General features: G+C 40.0%; 1 protein-coding gene across 4 annotated transcripts in view; it reads left to right on the plus strand.

Annotated features, from left to right (window-relative positions):
* LOC114659124 (nucleoprotein TPR-like) overlaps positions 1-20,614 on the plus strand; it is a 101,748-nt gene that overhangs the window by 35,975 nt on the left and 45,159 nt on the right. For all 4 annotated transcript variants that reach the window (XR_007935959.1, XR_007935958.1, XM_028811383.2 and 1 more), the window contains exons 22-24: positions 1,176-1,342; positions 1,533-1,685; positions 14,977-15,093. Coding sequence is in view for 2 of the 4 variants with exons in the window: in XM_028811383.2 (XP_028667216.2) it covers positions 1,176-1,342; positions 1,533-1,685; positions 14,977-15,093 (437 nt within the window). In the remaining 2 variants the exon portion in view is untranslated. The remainder of the gene's footprint in view (positions 1-1,175; positions 1,343-1,532; positions 1,686-14,976; positions 15,094-20,614) is intronic.

The raw sequence follows: 20,614 nt of genomic DNA on the forward strand, positions 1-20,614 counted from the left end.
TTCATTTTCCAACAGGACCTGGCACCTGCACACAGTGCCAAAGCTACCAGTACCTGGTTTAAGGACCATGGTATCCCTGTTCTTGATTGGCTAGCAAACTCGCCTGACCTTAACCCCATAGAAAATCTATGCAGTATTGTGAAGAGGAAGATGCAATACGCAAGACCCAACAATTCAGAAGAGCTGAAGGCCACTATCGGAGCAACATGGGCTCTCATAACACCTGAGCAGTGCCACAGACTGATCGTCTCCATGCCATGCCGCATTGCTGCAGTAATCCAGGCCAAAGGAGCCCCAACTAAATATTGAGTGCTGTACATGCTCTTACTTTTCATGTTCATACCTTTCAGTTGGCCAACATTTCTAAAAATCATTTTTTTGCATTGATCTTAATTGATATTCTAATTTTCCGAGATACTGAATTTGGGACTTTCATTAGTTGTCAGTTATAATCATCAACATTAAAAGAAATAAACATTTGAAATACATCAGTCTGTGTGTAATGAATGAATCTAATATACAAGTTTCTCTTTTTAAATGGAATTACTGAAATAAATCAACTTTGTCATATTCTAATTTTATGACCTGCACCTGTATAAGGTGAGAATGAAGCAGAGTAGCTTTTTTTTTTGTTTTGTTTTTTTTTTTTTTCCCCCAAAACTATTTGAGAAACCGTAAATTTGAAACGGGTCTATAATTAAGCGTAAGTTGTTCTACGTCTGGCTTTAAATAATGGTCTGATAACTAACACATTTAGTGCATTGGGTACTGTGCCATAATGCTAAAAATGGATACTTGAGCGTTTTAATAGATTTTCTGGGACTAAGTCTAAGGAACAAGTAGTTCATTTCCAGTTTTGCTACAAAATCAAAATTGCTAAAATAGTGTGTACATGGACAGACGGGGTTTGCTAATATCTATCTCTCGCTCTCTTTAAACTGGCTTTAAAGGTTTTGTTTGAAAGAAGAAAGCTAGACTTTAACAATATTTCTCCTACAAATCATTTTTATTAATATTAGTCAATTTTCTATTTTTGTTTCTAGTGATTTTGTTCGTTTTTAGTGATCGTGTTCATTATATATGTGTATATAAAATATATGGGGGTGTGTATATACTTAAAGCTGTTTTTGACTTTCAGCCTTTAACTTTTTGTAATACATTTTTCTTTTAAATAGGTCGGCAAGGTGCAGAAGTGGACATTGAAGACTTGCAAACACAACTCAGACAAGCAGAGGAACAAAATAATGATCTGAAAGAGCGTCTCAAAACTGCTACAAATAATGTGGAACAATATAGGTCCATGATGCTTAGTCTAGAGGATTCTCTTAACAAAGAGAAGCAGGTACTTTGGTTTGCAGTTGTATTCTCTCTTCACCAGTGGCCGAAAAACTATGACATGTACCGAATAGTCTTTTAGCACAAACCCATTAAAGCCTTGGGTTGTGTTTAGGGCTTGATATATAATTTTGTCAAACTATTTTAGTCTTGGTTCACAAAAATGAAAAGCATTGCTCTCCAAAAATGTTTCTTAGGTGACAGAAGAAGCTAGAACTGTTATTGAAACACGTTTGAAAGAATCTCATGACTATCAAGTGCAGCTGGAGGAAAAACTTGTTGAAGCTGAGAAGGAAAAACAAGAGCTTCAAGAAGACAAGCGAAAAGAAATTGAAAATTTAGAACAACAGGTAATTAAAAGAAGTCATTTAATATCTGTTGAATTTATTTATGAAAAAGCATTCAAATATTGATTAAAACTGCTTAGTTCCCAGAGATTTAATTTATTAAAAATCAGTTTCTTTGCAGCCCCAAATTTTTCCACCACTTGCTTAGCACACTTTGAAAAGTATTTCCACAATTTTGTTATCCTGAGTCCATATTGAGTAAGATCCAGTAACACATTAATGCTTTAATATGGCAGATCCTTTGTTTAAAACATTCAAACTATATCACCCTGTGTTGCAAATGGTTCAATATACTGTTTGTGCAAAGAACAAGTGGTGAAACACAAAACCATGCTGACACTACTGTTAATTGTTATCCTTGTATTTTTATTGAAGGCAAAGTAGGTGAAATAATGACATTACTGTAGTAATAATAATACTGCTTTGAATATGAAAATATAAAAGTGTTGTTTACATATTACAAATGCAATCATGTCGTCAATTTTGTTACCAGTTTGAGGTATTCGAAACACATTGAGATTTTCTTTTCTTAGTATGATGGATTTTATTTTGGCAGAGGAGCCTTTATACAATAAAGATTAAGATTGTGGCTGTCTGATGCCTATATATATATATATATATATATATATATATATATATATATATATATATATAATATGATTATGGCTGTGATCTTTTGGAATTACTGAATAGGCCTCTTTATTTGGCAATAACTGTCCATTTTTGCGTATCTACTGTTCAGGGAAGGTACATAGGGCTGCAACTAATGATTATTTTGGTAGTCGACTAATCATTCAATTTTTCGATTAGTCATGATTATTTGATGCCTGGGACCTGTGGTTGCACATCCTGTTCTGGGCTCCAGTTCATGTCTTACCTCATCTGCTTATGTCTGTCAACCTGTGAATGTCACCCTGATGTCTCTGCGTTAACACAATTAAAATTAATAATAATCAAATTAAAATAACCACGTTCAAATAAATTGAATGATTAGTTGACTACCAAAATAATCATTAGTTGCAGCTCTAGTTTTTATATTTGTGTGAACATAACAATAAAGAAATACATTAAAGACTACATTCACTTTAGTTTGTATTGTTTAAACAAAAAAGTGCATTTAATTTAACCAAAAAATACATCGTTAAAACTGAAACGTTTTTCATATTTTAGTAATAAATGACAAAATGTAGACAAACTATATAATGTGTAAAGCCTGAAGTGCAAAGATCAAATAAACACTTCCACAAAAGGTTCAAGGATGATACAATAGCTTCCATGGTGCAGCGGTAGGAATTGCTGACTTATAATCAAGAGTACCCCGGTTTGATCCTGACTGCCTCGTATATTTACCGTTTTGAGTAGAGAGCTGCTCTTATATTGTTAATATTATACAATAAACACATACATTTGATTTGTGTTTGTAACAGCCACTGTATTAAATGTATAGTACTTGTAAAAGTTACCTTTTTTTTTTTTCACTTTTATTCTCTGTCCCGATCACGATACATACTACCACCCCCCCCCCCAGGGATCTGACGCTGTTACTTTTTATCTGAAACTGGGAATAACTGTAGATGTGAGTGTTTTGAGACAATCGAACTGGAAATTCTCTGATCTGGATAGATAAAAGCTGACACACACACGCTGGCAAATCTGCCTTATTCATATCTCATTGTCACTTGATTTTTTTATTTATTTATTTATTTATTTATTCAATTTTATTGAGTGTTCCTGCTTATGCTGAATTAGTATGCGCCTTAAGGCCCGTGATGTCAAAGCCGCACTGACAAAAAAACAGAGACATAGGTATACATGATATTTGGAATTATTCATTTTATGACCTATATAGTACATTTCAGAAAACATTGTGGCACGGATGCAACATTATTCATTCGCGTACCTTCTTGCGGTTGTAATCAGTGACCACGTGTTTTTTACCCCCGATTTTGCCCAGTCTGCACAGGACATGCAGAGAAAAGAATGTTCCTCTGCAAGGTGAGCCACGAACGCTCTTCTTTTCTCAGTGGACAGTACATGTGCGTTGATCGCCGCCAGGTCAAGCTTGTTATAGCACAAGCAACCGGCCACCTGCATGCTGCTGCTAGCACTGAATAAGCTCACGCCTTCTGGTGTCAGCGCGCAGCACCTGGGGGGGGTAAAAAAAAAAAAAATACGTGACATTTTGAAGAAATCATTGTATGACCTGAATAGTACCAATCAGAAAACATCGCACTAATGCAATATTATTTGAAATTATTTATATATTGAATTATTTAGCTTTTTTCACTTTTATTTTCTCAGTCTTGTTCACGCTCTCCCTCCCCTCCTGATCTGACCCTAACTAACAGCGCCAGTGTAAATTCTCAAGAGACTGCGGCATCACATCTCCAGGATGCTTTTGTTTCAGATGCTCATGCATTGCGATGGTGCTGCCGTAAAAAGCAAGCTCCGCTTTGCATAATCTGCATTCAACTTTTTTTTTTCTTTTTCGGTGAAGTGCTCCCACACTTTAGAAAGTTTCTGTCAATTTTTTTCCCATCTCCTTCCCCCTCTTCTATCTGACTCGCCATTGCAACCATGTTTATTTTACTCTATATTCTTCTTTTCCTCAGAAGTCAGTCTTGACAAACAATAACAAACGATACTGCCCCCAGACGTTCATGTAGTGCATTGCAGTTACAAAAACCAATGTGGTTCTTTGTGACTGGAGCGTCTATTGAAGGTTGTGTTTATGACGTGTCGACAAAAAATCCGCGTTGCCGATTACATTGACTAATCGTTGCAGCCCTATTCTTAACCTTTTATGGTCTTGCAACCCAGTTTTGCCTGTTTTTAAGTTTATTGACGCACAAGCGTGTTTGTCCCTTGTGGTGTAATGAGCACTGATACCTGTGCAAATGAATTTCCGGCACCTAATGAAAAGAGTGCAGATATTAGGTTGAATGGCATCTTGCTGAAAAGCACACTAATGTTAGACCGTTAAGCGTGGGTGAGACAAGTGCAGATATAAATGGGGATAAGTGTCACATAGCTCTGTTAGTTGCTTAGGGGACCCACTTGCACACCCAATGATGCCAACCCACCATCCACAGTAGTAAAGAAACACTGCTGTAGATTGCTTGTGAGCAATGCAGATTTTTAATCTTTGTAGCCTTAATTGGATTTTGTGGAATTATCCAAAGAAATGTTTCTTTGTGCACATTAAATAACTTTTCATAAATAAGGTATGTTTTCAAAGCTTTAATTTTAAATGAAGTTTAAAGTATTTTTTTATACATTTTCCTTACAGTTCTGACACATTTCCAGCAATTTTAAGTCAGTCTTCATTTACATAATTGGAGGTAAAGATTCATTCCAACGACTCTGACTTGCTCTTAGAGTCAAACAGGACAGTCTGTGTGCATGTGTGTGAAAGAGATGGAGCAGACAACCAAAGAGTACCATACCATTTTTATTTGTTAAGCGCTTAAAAACCCAGCATTACAACTGACTGAAGCACTGTACAGTTAAAACAAGCAAGACTAAAAGCAAAATATTAAAAACAAACATTAAGAGAGAATTAAAACAGAGACACTAAAAACAGGTCAGGGGACCCAATAAAACAGAGAAATAGCAAAAAGCAAGTGGAAATAAGACAGGTTAAGAATTAAAAGCCAATGTGAAGAAGTGCGTTTTTAGGTGTGATTTGAATGTGGCGACTGAAGCGGCTTGCCTAACCACTAAAGGTAAGGAGTTCCAGAGCCTAGGTGCACAGACGGAAAAAGCCCTTTCACCACGAACTTTAAAACGTGCCTTCGGAACGGTTAGGAGCAGCTGATCTGCGGATCTAAGAACACGAGGGAGATTGTGACGATGGAGCAAGACACTCAAATAGGCAGGGGCTAGACCATTTAGTGCCTTATAGGTTAAGAGGAGTATCTTAAAATCAATTCTGAATCTAACCGGCAGCCAGTGTAGGGTTTTTAAAATCGGTGTAATGTGTTGGCTTCTGCTGCTTCCAGTTAAAAGCCTTGTAGCCGCATTTTGAACCAATTGGAGTCTAGAAAGAGTGGCTTTACTAATACCATATAGGCAGGAATTAGAATAGTCGAGCCGGGACGTAATGAATGCATGGATTACTGATTCCAGGAGGTGGTAAGACAGAATTGGTTTGAGTTTGGCAATTCGCCTGAGATGGAAAAAGCAGGATTTTACTGTGCTGTTGACTTGAGCATCCATTTTCAGGACCATATCCATTTTGATTCCAAGATTGGAAACCGACGAAGTTACTGGAATGGGAAGAAAGTCGAGGCCAAGGGGTAGGGTCTGTTTGCGGTCAGGACTAAAAACAATGACCTCAGTTTTTGAATCATTCAGGTGAATGACAGTGCATACCAATGTATAAATTTTATGTCCGTTTGAGGTTTAAAAGAAAAGAAAAAAAAAAAAGCAACACTTCATCCCCAGCGGGGAATCGAACTCAGGTCTGTGAGGCAAGGAAAAGCTGCTCTGCGCAAAGAGGCAAATCTTAGCGCGCTACGCCACAGAAGCTGTTGAATCATTCTTGAAGCTTTTGTGAAAGTGTTTATTTGATCTTTGGAACTCGGGCTTTATATATTCTATAGTTTATGCCTACTACATTTTGTAACATTTATTACTAAAATATGAAAAAGTTTGTGTTTTAACAATGTGTTTACACAGATTACTTTAGAATAATGATCTCTTATTTCCACTGTAAAACTCCACTTCACTCCCACATAATCAATCAAGGCGTGAGCTGGGAAAACTTCGCTCACATTCTAAGTCGGTGGGGGATGGAATAGCCGGCTGCTGGCAGCTTGTCTTATATCAGCACATTTAGAGGACAAAGAATGCTGGTGGAGAGGTGTGAACGGATTTAAGAAGCGATTTAAGGTGGGCCGGATATACGAGTTTTTTCGTAGGCTCTGGTAATTCTAGTGTTAAACAGAACAGGCGAGTGATCAGAAAAACTGGGAGGCAGAATGTCCAAGTCACTGATTCTGAGACCGCGAGAAAGAACCAGGTCCAGTGTGTGAGCCTGTCCATGTGTTGGTCCATTCACTAGTTGAGAAAAACCAAAGGAGTCAATGTCCAGAAAGTCTTTTGCTAGAGGTTTAACGGGACAGCAAACATGGATATTAAAATCACCCAAACAAAGGAAACGATCATATCTGCAGGTAATATCAGCCAAAAAAGCTGCAAATTCGTCTAAAAAGTCCTTATTATATTTTGGGGGGCGATAGATGAGTGTGCACAGCAGCGGTGGAGAACAGACAAGTTCAAACATACTGAGCTCAAAGGTTGAAGGGGAAAATGAAAGCGGAAGGGAAGGGCGGTTGCAGATAAAATCAGATTTAAATAAGGTCAATAAGCCCCCGCCGCGGCGCTGCGCTCTCGGCGTGTTGATAAAGGAACATCCTAGGGGCAAAACTTCAGTGAGTGAGAGCATCTCGCCCGGTAAAATCCAGGTTTCAGCAGTACATAAAAAATCCAGGCCATTGGAAAGAAAAAAGTCTTTCATGATGAAAGTTTTGTTCACGACCGATCTGGCATTTATCAGCGCAAAACGAACCGGCTGGGACGACGTTAACAAAGACGCACCAGCCGTGGCAGCTGACATTGTCGTGTTGCGGCGTAAGTTGTTAAAGTTCACCCCCCGGCAGCGGTGACGGAGCGAGGCAGGGAGGTGTACCGGAGCATCCGAGGGCAAAGGCATTCCGGGAGCATTGACTCATGTTGGGAGCCAGGAGAGCTGTTCCTAGAGAGGATCCGGAGCCAAGCCCTGGTGCCTCCACGCTTCCCCCGGCGGCGGCGTTTCCATCGGCGACCGGCCAAGCCGTGGACAGTGATGAGGAAGGCTGGGACTTCCTCAAACAGTCGGCCAAAGGTTTGACTGAACTCCAGAGTCAAATGTCGAGAAACCCCCGCACTCGTTCGAAGAGCCGGAAGGGTGAAGCGATCATAACGAATCATCGAGTCAGGAAGAGCATCACAGGAGCAAGTAAGCCGAGAAAAAAGCAGAACTAACGAGAAACAAAAAAGCCAGAGCGGCTGACGGCGTGCCTCAACAGTCGGCGCCATCTTGGAAGTTTCAAGAGTGTTCATCAGAAATTATGAAGCATATGATACATTATTGCAGAATAAAGAAAACCAGTGGTTTGGATCTCAGACAGAAGAGAGGTTTGTCAATTTGAGGACACCTGATATATAGCTTATTGCTGATAGTAGCCACTAGAAATCAGAAAATCAGATTTTAATCAACTTCAATTCACATAAACCCAGACTCTGGCCTATGTTGACTGTACTGTATTTCAAACAGGTTACAATCTTGGATGGAGTCACAAAGTGGACCTTAAGGCAACACCTGAAAACATGAAACACATTGAGAAAATAAGTGGTGTACAACCATAATTCCAAAAAAGTTGGGTAACATGTAGATAAAAACAGAATGCAATGATTTGCAAATCTCATAAATCAATATTTTTTTCACAGTGGAACATAGAAAACATATCAAATGTTGAAAGTGAGATTTTACTATTTCATGAAAAATATTAGCTCAAAGAATAAGGTAATTTTGAATTTGTTGGCAGCAACATGTCTCAAAAAAAGTTGGGTCAAGGCCATGTTTTCCACTATATAGCATCCCCTCTTTTAACAGTCCTAAATGTCTGGGAACTGAGGAGACCATTTGCTGGACTTTTGGGAGAGGACTGTTGTCTGATATAGAATTTTAGCTGCTCAACAGTCCTGGGTTGTCTGTCATATTTTTCATTTCATGTTGCGCCAAATGTTTTTAATTGGTGAAAGATCTGGACTGCAGGCAGGCCAGTTCAGTACCCGGAATCCATGCTGTTGTAATAGATGCAGTATGTGGTATAGCATGTCTTGCTGAAATATGCAAGACCTTCCCTAAAAAAGACATCTGGACGGTAGCATATGTTGCTCTAAAACCTGTATATACCGTTTAGTCTTGATGGTACCTTTCCAGATGAGCATGCTGCCAATTGCATAGGCACTAAGCTACACCAATATCATCAGAGATGCAGACTTTTGAACTGAGTTGATAACAAGCCGTATTGTCCCTTCTCCTCTTTAGTCCAGGAGATGTGGCATCAGTGTTTTCCAACAACAATTTCAAATTTCGATTTGTCTGACCACAGAACAGTTTTCCACTTTGCCTCGGTCCATTTTAAACAAGCCCAGAGAAGATAGTGGCGTTTCTGGATCATGTTCACATATGGCTTCTTTGCATGATGGAGCTTTATGCTGTATTTGTGGAATCGCACAGCGAACTGTGTTCACAGATGGTGATTTTAGGTAGTGTTCCTGAGCCCATGCAGTGACTTCTATAACAGAACCAGGCCTGTTTTTAATGCAGTGTTGCCTGAGGGTCTAAAGATCATGGCCATCCAATATTGATTTTTGGTCTTGTCCCTCACACACAGATTTCTTCAGGTTCTTTGAATCTTTTGATATTATGTACTGTAGGTAATGAGAGATTCAAAGTCTTCACAATTTTACGTTGCGGATCATTATTCTGAAATTGTTCCACAATTTGTTTTTTGCAGATTGGTGAACTTCTGCCCTTCTTTACTTCTGAGAGACCCTGTCTCTCTGAGATGCTCTTTTTTTATTCCCAGTCATGTTAATGACCTGTTGCCAGTTAACCTAATTAGCTGAAAAATGTTCCTCCAGCTGTTTCATTTTAGTACCACATACTTTTCCAGCCTTTAGTTGCCCTGTCTCAACTTTTTTGAGATGTGTTGTTGCCATCAAATTGAAAATGAGCTCATTTTTTTCATAAAATGTCTCAATATCAACATATGATAGTTTTTTTTTACAGTGTCCCCAATTGGGATTGGTGGTGTATTTACTCGTGCTTTGATCATAAATGCCTAAGAGGCTCAGTTTCACTTTAAAGCTGAAGTTGCTTATCCGCAGATGGAGAGGGTGATGTGCTGGGTGTGATAGTAAATGCAAGAAATGGTTTACTGTTCATTGTGATTTTCAGTATTCGATTGCTGTCAAATAAGAGGGATAAACTATCTACTCTTATATTGGGTCATAGGACATACAAGTACAGGAGCATTTTGTGAGTTGGAGAACTAGCATAAAAGTGATATACTTGATGCTGTTTTAATGCTGGATGGATTTCATGTTACTGAGCAGACTTGGACACAGTGCAGCGTGGAAAAAAAGACAGAAGGGGAGAGTGCTCATCTGTGTAAGTGTGGAATGGTTTAAAATGGAGCATACTGCAGTTAAAACTACAGATTGTAATTCAGACATTGGAATTCTGCCTGTCAAAATTTGGCCATGTTGTTTGCCGAGGATTATAAGCTACATCATCCTTAATGTTTATATTTCTTCTTCTGCAAATGGAGACTCTGCAATGGGAAGGATTGACTCTTTCACTAATACAACTACTGGCATCTTTGGACAGATCTCCCCACACCCTGATTCATCTTATTCCCAATGAGAGACTGAGAAATTCTGTGCAAGTCACATGAGAATGATATTGAGGGTCTTAACCTCTGCATCACAGACTTTTAATTTTTGTGGTACTTTCAAAGACTGTGCATTGCTGTCTAAATAAGGCATAGATTACTAAGGACTAAAAGATCTAAATAAGAACATCCAAATCCAATGACGAAGCACTGAAGGACACACAGTGAATGCTAAAGAAAAAACCTAAGTGAAGGAGTTGAAGCTTACAAAGATAAAGTAGAAAACACTCACTCAGAATAACATGAAGGATGTCTGGAAAGGATTGGGCATAATTACATGGACTCGTGCATTCCAGGGCTTGGGTGCTAGAAGGAAATGTGGACAAAGCTAACACCCTAAACCAATTTTTAATTGACTTTACCTCTCACTGCCACTTTCTTTCAATGACTTGTCTTCCCACACCATCCCTGTTACATCATCAACTTCTACCGTGTCAACTGGAATGTCCACTGACAAGTCCACCTCTGACCATTGGTTTTGGCTGTCAGTAACAAGACCAACACATAGGAAAAGCCGTGGAACCAGATGGTGTCTTCCCTCGATTACTAGAGGCCTGTACTGACCATCTTTGTGGTATTCTTTGTCATTTGTTCAGTCTGTCCTTAAAACACCATCAAGTGCAGCTTCTCTGGAAAATACTGTGCATTGTTCCTGTTTGAAAGTAGGTAGGTACCTCTTCACCTAATGCCTACTTAAAGTGGCACTTATATCTCCATCATGAAGACCTTTTGTGAGGCTGGTTCTGGACACACTGCAGTATGACTGTCAGGCAAAGATTGGAGAGAAGTATGCAGTTAAATTCCACAAGCCTTATTATCACCTGGATAAAGCTGGCAGTACTGTGAGGATTGTTATTGGTTTCTCTAGTGCCTTCAGTACCATCCAGCCAATTATTTAAGGTGTATGCTCGGAAATATCAAGGTGGATGAGCCTAAGGTACCCCAGACTATCTGTCAGACAGTCCAGTTTGTGAGGCTCAAGGACCGTGTTTCTGATATGAATTTCCGCAACACTGGAGCACCACAAGGAATAGTTCTGTCTCCATTTCTCTTTACTCTGTAGGTTTTAGACTATAAATATAACACAAGGTTATGTCTCTTGCAAAAATTTTCAGATGATTCTGCACTAATGTGGTGTACTGACGAGGATTAAGACAGAGTAGAGTACAAGAGGAGTTAGGTGGAAAGTCGGCATCTAAACATCAGCAAAGCCGAGGAACTGGTTGAGTTTTTCACCAAAGAGACACTGTCTGGTCACTTTTCAGGGTGTGGATGTAGAGGTGGTGCACTCCCACAAGTTCTTGGTGGTCCACATCAGTGGCCTCATGTATAAATGGTGCGTACGCACAGAAATGTTACGTACAAATGTTTCCACACTTAAATCGCGATGTATAAAACCTAAACTTGGCGTAAAGCCACGCACATTTCCACGGTAACTCATACCTTGGCGTACGCAATTTATCCGCCTGGTTTTGCAGACTGGCGGCACCCAGCGTCAAAGCAGTGCTACTGTTCCTGTGTGATCACCCTTTCTTTCTTAGATCCACATTCCTGGCGCGGCTTTATAAATACACTGAAATTAACTGCATATTGTTTATTAGTGTAATGCATCTGATTGTAATTAACCTGTAGCAATATAATGGTCCAGGGAATAGCCATAGTATTCCAAATACCATAACTGCTTTAGCGTTGTAACTCTCACTGCATCTTCTTCTTTCAGCGGCTCCCGTTAAGGGTTGTAACACCAGATCATCTTTTTCCATATTACTCTCACTGCACCACTCGGAGTATATATATCACTGTATCTGAGTGGGAAATCACAGAAGCAGCTGATCAGAAAGAGAATTATCGGTACACAGCATGAAGCAGACGCTGCCTGAGCCACGGCAAAACGCTTTAGAGACTTCCCTGTACGGACTTCGCAGTTTAGAAACAGTTTCGTCCCAAGAACTATAAACGCACTCAATCAGTCCATCAAGTGCTCCTTGTAGAACTGTTTGTACTTATAGGTACAATCACCTCACTGTAAACTTGGGATACAGTTATAATATTGCACAACCTGTGCCACTTTATAAAGTGCGTATTTACATATGATGACGGTATTCATTTTTAAGATGAAATGCAGCAAAATATGTTGATTATATTATACAGATAAAACTTTAACTTCATTTAAATAATCTGTATTGTTAATAATTAAACATGTGGGGACACGGTTCTGCAGCGCTACCTAGTTCAGTAATTGTTCCTGCATTGCATTGTATTCTTGCTGGTGCTGACGCGACACTGGAAAGATAGACGGATATAATAATTAAACACGTACTACGAAGATATTTCAATGTTCCTTAAAAGTTTTGAAGAATCGGCGTTCTAAGCTTACAGATGGCTTCACATCTAGTACATAGCTGATTATGTGGTGATTGGATTTTTGGAGAAAGAAAAGTAAGGACAGGAATTGGAGGTTAGTACGTTTGAAAGAGACAGTACTGCTGTGATAAATTATTTCATTGAAGGTCGTGCATGGAGCAACAAGCCTCTTGCGTGACACATGAACAAGCACTGCTCCACAGTGTTCCCATGTTTAATAACATGCTTTCATTCCTATCATCATGAAACAGATATCACGTATACATCTCAGTATTTAAATTATTCAGAGAGCTGTAATTTCACGAATGTAATGGATTATGTGTCCTGTCGGAGAAAGAGAAAGCCCGTTTAAAAAGCAGGCAGTGATTCACACACACAGAGCACATAGAAGATCAAATACAGAACAAAGCATTTAACATGCCACTTTAGTTACAATGGGATTTGAGAAACTAGTAAATTAAACGATTTTAAGATGAAGTTTATGATGTTCTACTTTAATGGCAAAATAAACTACGTGATTAAAGTGGAAATTTCGAGATTAAAGTTGACATTTCGTGCTTTTTTCCCCACTGTGTGCCTTTTTTTTTTCTGTACCCTTTCATATGACACTCAGACGGTGGGCTACGACTCGCCTTTTCATGGCGACTTTGATATGTGATTTCTTTTTTATTTTGGGCACTGTGCGACTTTGTGAACTTGAGCCTTCGAGTTTCTCCGACACTCTGTCACTCGATCAACTTCCTTTTGTTGATTATACCACTGTTTAAACCAACAAGTAGTACGTTTTTCCTTTGCCTTCACTTGGTATTCGCTGAAATTCTTATATTTTCTCCCGTGCTTTTCCCATTGTCTTTTCTCAGAAGGCTATTTATATCGATTTGCATATTCAAAGAGGCGTAATTCTGGGAGGAGTTGGGGCAGGACAGAAGGCGCGTGCACGTGCGTTACTTTTCACGCTGATCGGGATTTATGTAGTGGAAGAACGTGAAAGTTTGCGTGCGCACAGATTCCTGCATCTGGATTTTTCTGTGCGTACGCACATTCCCGCTTTTGTGCTTACTCCATGTTATAGTGTGAGTTCTACGCATGCCGTTATACATGAGGCCCCAGGTTCTTTTTTTCTTAGGGGACTGTTTTCATTTTAATGTAGGCAACTACATCCTTCACATGTTCTGCAACTCTATGATGGCCAGTGTGATTTTTTGCGGGTTGGTAATATCCGTTCAAGGGAGGCCCACCGAATCAAAAAGCTAATTAATTAATCAGGCTTCATTATAGAACACACTCTAAACCCCCTGCAGGTAGTAGCAAAGGAGAGAATTAAAAGAAAAACTCATCATTATGAACAATTGTACAAATCCTCACTGATGCACTAACACGGAGTACTTTCAGCCAATGAATCTTTCAGCAAAATTGTGTCACAGTATTAAATGTGTTTTTTTTTTTTTTTTTTTTTAATAATCACTTGCAATATGCCTGTGTAATGCCTCACTGTGGTTGTGCATGTAACAAATGTATTCATTTAGTTTCTGGTTATTAACTAATAAAATATACACTACTTAAACCATCCATCCATCCATTTTCCAACCCGCTGAATCCAAACACAGGGTCACGGGGGTCTGCTGGGGCCATTCCCAGCCAACACAGGGCACCCGCACAGGCAGGAACCAATCCCGGGCAGGGTGCCAACCCACTGCAGGACACACACAAACACACCCACACACCAAGCACACACTAGGGCCAATTTAGAATCGCCAATCCACCTAACTAGCATGTCTTTGGACTGTGGGAGGAAACCCATGCAGACATGGGGAGAACATGCGAACTCCACACAGGGAGGACCCGGGTAGCAAATCCAGGTCTCCCAACTGTGAGGCAGCAGCGCTACCCACTGTGCCACTACTTAAACCAATACTAAAAATTTCAAACATTATCTTGTCATAAGCCTGTGAATTACTGAATAAAAAACTAATTGAGGATATTTTCATTTGTACAACTGTTTAGAGCTGCTTTTGTAACAGCACATTTTTCATGTCAGGTTTATCAAGAAATTACTTTGTCAGGTTTGTTACATTTGCTTTTGTGAAATTGCCCCAATGTATGGAGTAGACCTTAGTTAATAACTCATAAGAAGACTAATTTTTAATAGATGGGTCGAATGAACTAAAATTTCAAATGTCAAACTCCTGATGGTTTAATTTTTTAGTTAATAACTCATAAGAAGACTAATTTTTAATAGATGGGTCGAATGAACTAAAATTTCAAATGTCAAACTCCTGATGGTTTAATTTTTCAAATCTTCATGTTCTGGATTTTTGACTAAGAATAATTGAACAGATGCATGATTAAAATTCTTGTTTTCTTTGATTCTAGCAAAATATTTAATGCAATCAAATTACATTGTAATAAATGTCTTTTTACAGGTGTCTGAACTTAAGAAAAATTTAACAAGTATTCAGGCAGAACTTCAGGAAGCCCTTCAACGGGCAGCAATAGCTGCATCTCACGAGCAGAAGGCCTTACAGGATAGCCAGCAACAAGTGAGTAATGATGTGAAAGAACTTAACGTTCATTATGAAAAGCTGTTTGGTGGTTTTAAGTAACGTGTTTTTTGAAAGCTGTTTTCAAGTGGCTTGAGATATTGGGTATTCAGTAAACCCAAGTTTTATTTACTAGTAATAAAGCTTGCATTTTACAAGCTGTTTTGTTAGAAAACCGATGACATACTCATAAACTGGAGTGAAGATTTTAAACTGCCAGATAAAAGATCTTCTTGCAAGAGCAAATCAGATGTGTGAACAAGTAATAGCGATGCAAGAAAGGCGGCCCTAATTCTTTGTAAACCAATATTATATTGGAGTGACCATTGGAATAATCCAGAGCAACCAGAGGAAACCAATAGGAACATAGGGAGAACTTTAAAACTCCACACCCAGGACTTGAATCCCAGTGACTTTATTTTGAGGCAGTAGCACTACCACTGTGCCGCCATTCCATCCAGCAAAAAAATTTCTGAATGAAAATCAAACCAACATATTACCATAGTATTCATTGTGGTGTTGTGGTTAGCATTGTCCTTTGCACCTTGTTATATGATAATAATAAAAAAAAGCATTCATTATAAGCCTCCTTCAAATTGAGATCAGTAGCAAAATGTTAGCAGTTGTTTTTCTTAGAAATGTAACTGTGGACTTGGTCCTGTCACTGTCCAAAGACAAGAAGATATGTCCAGCTCTCATCACATCTAGAAGAGATGCTTTCTTTACCAAAGCATCCCCTTGACTGAGAACTGATTTTATAAAAAAGCAAAAAGCCAAACACCTCTAAATGCAAGAATACACACAGCCATAGGGCCTGAGCCATAGTGCACAAGGGGGGCTAGATTTGGTTTATAGAACTATGTTGTATTTAACGTAACTCTTGGAGTTAATCTTTAAGGAGTTAATACTAGTGACCACCTGCATAGCATTATGTGCTTTGCCTGGACTCTTCTGAAAATAGATAATAAAAAGATAACTATGTAATACTAACCAACCCGCGGCGTAGCATACGCTGCATAATTTATTGATGGGTGAACACATCCTGAAAGACACAGTTGTCCAAATGGGGTGGGTTTGAGGATACGACTGTGTGTGAATGAAAAAATGGAACTCCTGGAGAGAGCAACATACAGTTGTCCGTGACTGAAAACTGGTTGTGGCAGATACAGGCATATCATTTTGAAAGTTTGGCCCTGTGCCTTATTAATTGTCATTGCAAAGGCCAATCTAACAGGAAATTGTCTGCGTGTAAAAATAAAAGGCAAATTTGAATCTGATGGGGTCAGGGATATCCGGGGAATAAGGACAGTTTGTGAGGTAGGAGCTGCGATAGTTTTACACTCCAGTACATTGCAGTGAATACAGGTAACAGTTAGTCTAGTGCCATTAGAGAGACTGCTTGCTGGCATGAGGTTTCTGAAAGCATGACAACTGAACCTATTTTAATTTTGAGTTTATGCGGAGGCATGCCAGTGGGAGTAAGACTGTTAAGAAATTCTTTGGGGAATGAAATTTGATCTGCGGGATCGTCTGTGACGATGGAGTCAACGCTGGTGAAAGTTACTTCGTCGGTAGGGATAAGTTTCAGTACTTGTTCATTAAGGTGTACTGAGTTGTTCTGGAGTCACAGTTGAGAAGTTGATGTCGCTAAATGCAGTTCTCATGGCAAGCCTGTAAGCATAAAATTGGAGCTATGTGACTCGTGTTCTTTTCGCGGTTCGCTTTTCCTCAACATGGGTCAAATTATATGTGCCAGCCTGCATCTCCGTAAGCAGTGGATAAACCATGGTGTCACAGTTCATATTGAGTACAGAGATACGCTTGCAAGCATCTCCCCTTGGGTATACAGTGCATCCAGAAAGTATTCACAGCGCATCACTTTTTCCACATTTTGTTATTTTACAGCCTTATTCCAAAATGGATTAAACTAATTTTTTCCTCAGAATTCTACACACAACACCTCATAATGACAATGTGAAAAAGGTTTACTTGAGGTTTTTGCAAATTTATTAAAAACAAAAAAAACTGAGAAATCACATGTACATAAGTATTCACAGCCTTTGCTCAATACTTTGTTGATGCACCTTTGGCAGCAATTACAGCCTCAAGTCTTTTTGAATATGATGCCACAAGCTTGACACACCTATCCTTGGCCAGTTTCGCCCATTCCTCTTTGCAGCACCTCTCAAGCTCCATCAGGTTGGATAGGAAGCGTCGGTGCACAGCCGTTTTAAGATCTCTCCAGAGATGTTCAATCGGATTCAAGTCTGGGCTCTGGCTGGGCCACTCAAGGACATTCACAGAGTTGTCCTGAAGCCACTCCTTTGATATCTTGGCTGTGTGCTTAGGGTCGTTGTCCTGCTGAAAGATGAGCCGTCGCCCCAGTCTGAGGTCAAGTGCGCTCTGGAGCAGGTTTTCATCCAGGATGTCTCTGTACATTGCTGCAGTCATCTTTCCCTTTATCCTGACTAGTCTCCCAGTCCCTGCCACTGAAAAACATCCCCACAGCATGATGCTGCCACCACCATGCTTCACTGTAGGGATGGTATTGGTCTGGTGATGAGCAGTGCCTGGTTTCCTCCAAACATGACGCCTGGCATTCACACCAAAGAGTTCAATCTTTGTCTAATCAGACCAGAGAATTTTCTTTCTCGTGGTCTGAGAGTCCTTCAGGTGCCTTTTGGCAAACTCCAGGTGGGCTGCCATGTGCCTTTTACTAAGGAGTGGCTTCCTTCTGGCCACTCTACCATACAGGCCTGATTGGTGGATTGCTGCAGAGATGGTTGTCCTTCTGGAAGGTTCTCCTCTTTCCACAGAGGACCTCTGGAGCTCTGACAGAGTGACCACCGGGTTCTTGGTCACCTCCCTGACTAAGGCCCTTCTCCCCTGATCGCTCAGTTTAGATGGCCAGCCAGCTCTAGGAAGAGTCCTTGTGGTTTCGAACTTCTTCCACTTACGGATGATGGAGCCCACTGTGCTCATTGGGACCTTCAAAGCAGCAGAAATGTTTCTGTAACCTTCCCCAGATTTGTGCCTCGAGACAATCCTGTCTCGGAGGTCTACAGACAATTCCTTTGACTTAATGCTTGGTTTATGCTCTGACATGAACTGTCAACTGTGGGACCTTATATAGACAGGTGTGTACCTTTCCAAATCATCTCCAATCAACTGAATTTACCACAGGTGGACTCCAGTGAAGCTGCAGAAACATCTCAAGGATGATCAGGGGAAACAGTATGCACCTGAGCTCAATTTTGAGCTTCATGGCAAAGGCTGTGAATACTTATGTATTATGTTGTGTGTAGAATTCTGAGGGAAAAAAAATGAATCCATTTTGGAATAAGGCTGTAACATAACAAAATGTGGAAAAAGTTATGCGCTGTGAATACTTTCCGGATGCACTGTATGCAAATGTCGCGTTGTGCAGGAGGTTCCCCGTCTTCACCTACAAAGATAGCAGCAACATCAGTTTGACAGGACGGGGCGTTATACCTTCTCATATCCAGAGTTGGGTGTTCCATGAATATCATTCGTACAGCAGCAACAGGGTTACTGTGAGTGATAATGTCATGCATTTGCATGTAAGAGTTAGCGAAGGGATTAACCTGTCGTAGCATTTTGTCTAGTTGCAGCAACAAAATCTCACTGCAAGCGCTGTTACCTGATGCAGTAATTTGTATAACATTGAAAGAAGAGTTGTTTCCATGAAATACATGTGAAGCGGTGGCCATGTTAGGAAAATGAACAGTCAACGTGACTCAAAGGTGCATGTGGACTGTACACAGACGAAAGCGACTCAGGTGAGGAGTTGGGGGCGGGCACATGTGCAGGCAGTGCGCATGTCTCAAGAGCAAGGGTGGACGCGGGAGAAAGCGACTCAGGAGGAGGGTTAGAGTTAGCAGGCAGGGCTCTGTCGTGCGTACCCCATGCATGATGCAGGAGGAGGGTTAGAGTCGTTGGGCGGGGCTCTGTCTTGCGTGCGTGCGTATCCCATGGTCGGGCGACTTGGTGGATTATATATAGAAAAGCAGCCAGAACCGAAAAGAATGAAAAGTCAACTTGGCTCAGAGGTGCATGTGGACTGTAGCAGAGACGAAAGCGACTGAGGCGGTGTTTGGTGAGGTGTTGCCTGCTGGAACATGAGCAGGTAGTGTGCATGCCTCGGGAGGTGGGTTAGAGTTGGCGGGCGGGGCTCTGTCGTGCATATCCCATGACACGGCGGGAGGGTTAGAGTTGGCGGACGGGGCTCTGTCGTGCGTATTCCATGGTCTTAGAGTTGGTAGGCGGAGCTCTGTGAGTTGGCGGGCGGGGCTCTGTCTTGTGTGTGTGTCTTGCGTGCCATGGTCTGGTCTCTGTCTTGCGTGTCATGGTCGGCTGCTTAGTGAATTGTTGGCGGGCGTGGCTCTGACTTGCGTGCCATGTCTTGCGTGTGTCTTGCTTGCCATGGACTTAGTGAATTTTATATATATATAGATCAGTAAACCACTCATTCTGAATGGGAATGAATGATGAGGATTTGAGTGAGTTAAACTTACCTTTTACTGTTTTTTTGGTCAGACATTTTATTGAGTTCCATTTCAAGAGTTCTGAATTTTAGGCTCTTATATCAATACTGTGTTGTGATGCACAGCAAGTTTTAAAGTTACCGAGTGGAAAGGAATGAAAAATTATTTATTTACACCTCGCTATTCTATGAAGTGTGTGAAAGGAGAGTTCTTTTTGTATACAGAATATAAAATAAGATTAAGACAAAAGTGTACAGGCTATGCTTGAACCCGGATACTGCTGATTTACAGTCAGACATTTTATCATCTGAGCTCTTCTACGTCCAGCATAGTCTGGAAATAAGATGGCAGTTTCCGAGTATTAAATGTGAAACACTACAGTTCTATCCTTTAAAGTCCCTTTTCACACAGGTTGGATTTTTCTGGGCGTTGAGGCCATGAAATGAATCCATGTGTGAAAGCCTTTCTTTCCTTTGTCAGTCTCTCACTAAAATTTTTGGATACTTGCAGACAACCAAACACCGAAAGAGAGAGAGCCCTCTATAATGTTTTGGACATGTTTTCATTTTTTTTTTTCTTCCAATTTTTAATTGTTTGATTTGTAATTTTAAATGTAATAAGTACATTTTGAAGATTTTAAAGATATTTGCATTCTTTTCAGTCACACCATATAGAAATTATAATACTACTTGTATACGGTCCCACCATTTAAGGGCACCATCATATTTGGGAGAGAGTAATAGGTATATTAAAGGAGTTACTGTATATGTAATTTCTAAATAGTGGGACCAACATATATACAAGTATCCTTAAAGTCTGCAATGTGCACTTTAACCATGTCTGAATTGTTTGATTTGTAATATTAAACTGTGGACTGGTTAATCAATATTATGGATGTGTGTGTGCACTTGTAAAAAAAAAAAATAAATAAATAAATATATAACGTGTGTGTGTATGTATATATGATATATACAGTATATTATATAAAAACACTTTTGTGTCTCTTTTCACCATGC

The sequence above is a fragment of the Erpetoichthys calabaricus genome, chromosome 10, assembly GCF_900747795.2.
Source record: "Erpetoichthys calabaricus chromosome 10, fErpCal1.3, whole genome shotgun sequence".
Taxonomy (NCBI): Eukaryota; Metazoa; Chordata; class Cladistia; order Polypteriformes; family Polypteridae; genus Erpetoichthys; species Erpetoichthys calabaricus.